Source organism: Coturnix japonica, unplaced genomic scaffold (genome assembly GCF_054131305.1).
Source record: "Coturnix japonica strain WE unplaced genomic scaffold, WE-NBRP24 Scf046, whole genome shotgun sequence".
Classification (NCBI taxonomy): domain Eukaryota; kingdom Metazoa; phylum Chordata; class Aves; order Galliformes; family Phasianidae; genus Coturnix; species Coturnix japonica.
In genome coordinates this window covers 2,714,452-2,720,058 of record NW_028188949.1, presented here as the reverse complement: position 1 = coordinate 2,720,058, position 5,607 = coordinate 2,714,452, and the positions used below count along the sequence as shown (strand labels likewise).

At 53.3% G+C, this 5,607-nt stretch overlaps 1 protein-coding gene across 2 annotated transcripts; it reads left to right on the top strand.

Annotated features, from left to right (window-relative positions):
* Positions 1–1,138: 1,138 nt before the first annotated feature.
* Positions 1,139–5,202, top strand: LOC146752384 (uncharacterized). 2 transcript variants are annotated; one of them, XM_085531929.1, is made up of 5 exons: positions 1,144–2,163; positions 2,586–2,657; positions 2,749–2,850; positions 3,560–3,703; positions 4,229–5,202. In XM_085531929.1, the coding sequence occupies exons 1-5, from the start codon at positions 2,136–2,138 to the stop codon at positions 4,372–4,374; spliced, it is 492 nt and encodes a 163-aa protein (XP_085388055.1). In that variant the 5' UTR covers positions 1,144–2,135; the 3' UTR covers positions 4,375–5,202. The 2 variants fall into 2 exon arrangements, with proteins under 2 accessions (XP_085388053.1, XP_085388055.1); XM_085531927.1 differs by lacking the exons at positions 3,560–3,703; positions 4,229–5,202 and adding an exon at positions 2,991–3,433 and having other exon boundaries at positions 1,139–2,163.
* Positions 5,203–5,607: the final 405 nt, after the last annotated feature.

Below are 5,607 nucleotides of genomic sequence, written 5' to 3'. Positions count from 1 at the left end.
CCTCTTGTTCTTATCAGGGGGATGCAACTCCTCTTCTGGTATTTACAACGTCTATTCTCCTTCTTGCCTGATGTCTTCCGTGAGGTCTCACTCCTTATCTGCATCCTTCCTGCTCTCCCAGACCCCTTGTTTCCTTAAAACAAAGAGGGAAGGAAGGGAGGGGTGCTCTGGGGGGGGAATGGGAGGGGTGGAGGAGGGTTGATGTCAGACTGTGAAATCAATTTTTTTAATCTTAATTCTGCTTCAGAAACAACATCTGATTCCCACGCTCTCTGCTTGGTATTTTGTCTTTTGATGCAAACATGTAAGCCCCATTGGTGCCTGGTTCAGCAGTTCAGCTTCCTTTGCGCCCTTTGCCTGGTTGTAGGGAAGGTGGCAGGCTCTGATTCAATGAGGGTGTTGTATGGACACAGTATTTATCGCCATGTATCCAAAGGTGCAACAGTTTCTGGAGACCTGTGTGGGATCCTATAGGTGATGGTTCTCTCGCCACCAAGCATCCAGTTGCCAGCAGTGGGTGAGTTCACTGGGACTTTGGGGATGGGAGGTGCCAACTAGCAAGCCTTCAATATCTGCTACTAAAATCAGGCTTGGAAGCACGTTACACGTGGGAAATACACTTGGTGCAGGAAAGGGGATTTCCTTAGCCATCAAAAAAAGATGAAACTGCAGATCTATCAACAAAAATGTAAGCACGTGACACTTGACTTGGCGGGTCTGTGGGAAGGTCAGCTTCTCCGTGTTTGTATTTCAGCCATCATCCTCCACACTGGAGAGGATTTATCCGCTTGGCTTGCTTAATTGCAGCACGTTTCACACGCGTGGATAACCTGTGCATATTGCGTCACTACCTCTGTGGCCTGAGGTGGTGCACCAGGCTGGAAATAATGCCTTCTTGGGGTTGTTGAAGCTCTGCAAAAGTTTGCCAAGCAAAGTTGTGGATGCTCCATCCCTGGAGGTGTTCAAGGCCAGGCTGGATGGAGCTCTGGGCAGCAAGACTCTGTGGGTGGCATCTCTGCCCGAGGCAGTGGGGCTGGGGTTCTGAGTTCTTCACTGTCCCTTGCAAGCCAAGCCATTCTATGATTCTGCATTTCTATTATGTAAGCACCAGCCCCACACAGCCCTGGTGCAGTGCATCACAAGAGCAGCAGCCTGCGGGGAGCCGCCACCCGGAATCACAGAGATGTGAGGTCACAATGCCCCATCCTATGACTGTGCTGAGCTGCGTCATGAGCTCACAAGGCCTGGCTGCAGGCTTGGCTCAGTGCGACACTCACTGTGGCTGCAGCGGTGGTGTTGGAAGCGTGGTGCAAGTGTGGGGGCGGCCATGGACCCTGCCCGCCTTGTCCTCTTCCTCCTATTGGTGGCCATGAGTTTTCATGAGAGCTGTGCTGCTCCATGGCGAGCACGGGGAGCAGGTGAGTGGGTAGAGATGGGACCCAAACTGAGCAGCGCTGGGAGCAAGAAGTCAGGCTGTGTCCCCACGGCCCTGTAGTACACTTGCCTGGGGCCTGCCTTCCATGGGGGTGTTGCTGGGTAGGGGGTGATGGGCAGCACTGCAGGAGCCGGGCAAGAGCCCGTGGCTGCGCTGCTCCCCAGGGCTGGCTCCAGCCATGCCAGGCTGTAGCTCTGCTAATTGCTGGCTGCAGCACAGCCTTCGTCCTGGGAGATGCCCGGGGAGAGTTCAGAAGAGGCGTGCTGGGCGTGCATGAGCATTTCTGCTTCAGGCTCATGGCACTCCCCAGTTTCCAAGCCAGAGCCCCAGTCCACAGCCCAGGGGAAGAGACAGGTGTGCTTTCCTCCAGTGCCTCAGTGTGACCTTGCTGTCCATCAGAGGCCTCCCAGTAAGAAAGCCCTGGGGGGCTGCATCTTCTTCCACGTAATCTGTGAGAGATGTGGCACGTGGCCCGGAGAGAGCACTGCATACGCTGCCAGGTGCCAGCCTACGGGTCATCCCATCCACCCTGCAACTTTGGAAATCATGACCTGAGTTATTCTCCCATGCCCCACATCCAGTTACTGAGGGAGAAGTAGATAACACCATATAGTGTATATAAGTGGGAACTTATCTGTTCTTGATTCTAGATGATGAGCTTCGTGCTCCCTTTCCGGATGCTCCTTTGGATCCGGACTTCATGCCTGTGCCTGGGGGACAACCCAGGGGTAAGTTGTGAGTGTCTGTTTCCTTGGAGGCTGAAACATTCATGCTCTCATGGTTTACCTGGGTGCAATTTTACTGGAGATCCTCTCCAGGTCTTCCAAACCTGTTAGTGCCCGGAAGGGTTTGCACAGATGAGCCATGAGTATTTTTTCTCTCGGAGAGCTGCCACGTTTCAGTGGGAAGGTTACCGCTGCCCCTCTGCAGCTGAGGGAGCCCAGACCTTTGTATTCGGGCTGTGGCATTCCCCAACCACCGCCAGACCCTACAGGTCACTCAGGGAAAAGGAGGCCCCCACATGTGCCGGAAGCTCTCCTCACCTGTGTCTGATCACACTTGTATCTGCAGGCCCTGTCCCCTGTACGCTCTGCTACTCAGTTGATGCTGTAGTGTGTGACTAAAACTTTTCATGGGTCTTTGGTTGCAGAAGTGCCCCCAGTGTGGGCCTTGCCCGGTCATCGGTTTCCTCCTGTGCTGGAGCCCAGCTGGAATCCCAGCAGTGAGTACTCTGTCTTCACTGACTTGGCTAACTCGCCGCTGATCTTCAGATCTTCATGCACATGATATTTAACTTCATACATTATGTTAAGGTCCGGAAAGAGAAGAGGATGAATCCAAACGAGGAAAATACTCTCAGGGCTCATCCCGTCTCCTGAAGCGACTGCTGAAGGAAATGGAGAAGGCAGAGCGTGGTGGGTATACTTCAGTCTGTTCACTGTGGGACCTGGGAAGCTGAGGTGTGATATACAGGTGTGGGCAGGCTGTAGCCTGCACAGCAGGAAGGGATGGGTCAGAGCCGTGCTGCAGCCGTGTTCCATGTATCACCTTGCAGGTGCTGTCAAGCACCAGAGCTGGTCTGCTGCCAGATGGTCTGCATCCAGCCAAGACCCAGAGGCAGCTGCTCCCCCAGCACAACCATTACTTGTCAGAGCTGCTTTGTGCAGTCATTGGCACCCAGATGGCAGCAAGTGGCAAAGTGGCAAGCGCTGTGCTTCTGTTCATCCAAAGCCCTCCGTGCAGCTGAGCAAGTTCAAGGCAGGAGGAGCATCCCGAGCAGGGTTGGCTGCCTTTGCTAATGCTGGAAATGAGGTGGAGATGCTAATTCTGAAGGCTTGGACTGTGTGTTAGATCTTGGATTTCAGCCTGCAGCTACCTGGCTGTGACGGGCTGGTGACAGCACAGTATGTGAGGGCCTTGCACAGGAGCTGATTCCTCAAGAGGTGTGAGGGAGTCAGCATTGTCCAATAGCTGGGAGGGCCCAAATGCCCTTGGGTAACAGAGGGGCTCACAGTGTACTTGGGGGGGGGCCCTGGACTTTACCTGAGTTCGGGATTGGTGAAGCTCAGTTTTTGATGAGGGCACGTGACATCCCAATCCTACTGCCCTGCTTTCTTTCTAAAGGAACGGACCAACAAAGTGAGCGGGATGCACTCCAGGAAGGTGGATATCCCACACTGCCCGTCCCGGATGCACTGCAGGAAGGTGGATATCCCACACTGCCTGTCCCGGACAGAGGAATGCAGGCAGCACCAACCGGCATGCCAGGTAATTTCTGTCCCATGATCATACGGTGTCACGAACCAGAGTCACTGCGTGCCTGCAGGCTCTTGCTGCCAGCTCTTGCACACCAGGTCAGCAGCCAGACCTGAGCGTGTGAGCATAGAGCACATGTAAAAGAAGCAGGAGTGTTTCTCCCCTGTGCTGGCTCTGGCTGTGCCCTGTGCTGGCTGAAGCCTGACCTTCAGCCTGGGGGGCGTCCCACAGGGGGAGCTCAGGACACGCATGCCGGGAAAAGCGTGAGGGATTCTGCTCTGTAGCTCTCCCCACGGACCAAGCCCAGACCCCAGAGTACAGCCACAGCTCTCGGCCCAGAGGAGGACACGGGTAGTGCCTGTGCAGCCTTTCTGTACCCAACGAGAGGTGGAAGCAATCCTTCTTGTCCTCCGGAGCTTCGGCACCAGAGATGGAGGCACCCACTGACAAAATGACCTCTTGGGTCCATGAAGCACACTGAGAGATTATCTGTAGCGCAGCTGAAGGTAACGTGGGACATTGTCTCATTTTTTCCAGGGATGAACACAGGCAAAAGCACAGAGGCTGCTGCTCACACATCTGTGCGGAAGCGCCACATTCCGGTGACGGTCTCAGCGATGCTGCTGCCTGCGCTGGTGCTGGCCGTTGGTGTTGTGATATGGGTGCTCAAAGACTACCTGTGAGTTGGCCTTTCCCCAGAACACCTTATTGCTGCATTTGGCAATGAAGCATTTGTGGTGCCAGGATCCTGGACGGCCAAATCAGCCGCTGGCAGTACACTGCCAGGACTTAGGTTGCAAAGTCTTTCAAGTTTCCCCTTATTTCCTGTCAGTGAGTAGTGCTTTCTGAAACTCATTCTCACAGAGCACGCAAGAGGGAAAAGAGAGCAGCAGAAGCAGCAGATGGAGCTGGGGAAGGCAACGAGACAGATTCTGACCCAGTCAAACAAGAATCTCCGTAATAGCTCCAGTCCGTTCCATTCTGCCATTGAAGAGGCCAGAAGTCTTCAAGGTCATCTGGAAGACCTGGAGCTTGAACTGAAAGCCATGAAAGAGATCCTTGGGAACAGTCCTGAGTGCTGCCTTCTGTCAGAGCTCATGTTCTCTGAATGTGAGAGCAGAGCTTTTGTCCTTCATCCTGCATACTCCAGGAGAGGTATCACCAGCAGTTTGAAGATTCTTAGCTCGACACAGCTACATTCCTGTTGAGGGTCCTAATGAGGACCCAGAAAACGAGCTTCCTCTGACTGCCGGACAAAACGTAATGTCTTTGGAGATGTGGGTGAGAATGGCTGGTTTCAGGGAGAGCTGACAGATGGCACAAGAGGACTGGTCCCTTCCAATTTGGTTGCGGAGCTTTCAGATGATGAACTGGATACACCTGGAGATCCTGTCAGAATTCCTGCACTGCTCCATCTGCAAGACTACCATTGCTCCACTCAAGTTGAGCGGAATGTGGTTGAGCTCCTTCGGGAACTCTCTGAGGCGACTGACAGTGGAACTGCATAGCTTTATTGTATATTAAAAACAACCAAACAACTGTCTTCTCCCCATGCCCCGCCCCCCCCCCCCCTCACCCCCCCCCCCCCCCAAAAAAAGACAAAAAAAACAAAAATAAACCCTAAAAAACCAACAAAAAACAACCCACCCTCAATAAAACAAAAAACCAAAACCAATTAAAATCTCAACGCTGTTCTTTTTCTGGGATACACTGAGATGACGCTTCTTCTAGCTTAGACTTTGCAATGAGTTTGTGTCACGGAGTTCTCTCTAGAGCTCACTCGGTGACAGTGGGAACAAACCCAGGGAGAGAAGGAACAAAGAACCTCCCCTCTCTAACAGCGCGGTGCAGCGCGGCCGAGAGGGGAAGGGAAGGGAGATTGTGAATGGGTCTAGGAGGGAAAAAATGAAAAAAAC

Bases quoted from the DNA above. Each gene is read 5' to 3' on its own strand.
- LOC146752384 (XM_085531927.1), top strand. From the start codon at position 2,136: ATGCCTGTGCCTGGGGGACAACCCAGGG. The intron at 2,164-2,585 runs GTAAGTTGTGAG...CTTTGGTTGCAG, and splicing joins GCCTGGGGGACAACCCAGGG to AAGTGCCCCCAGTGTGGGCC. The intron at 2,851-2,990 runs GTGGGTATACTT...ATCACCTTGCAG, and splicing joins AATGGAGAAGGCAGAGCGTG to GTGCTGTCAAGCACCAGAGC.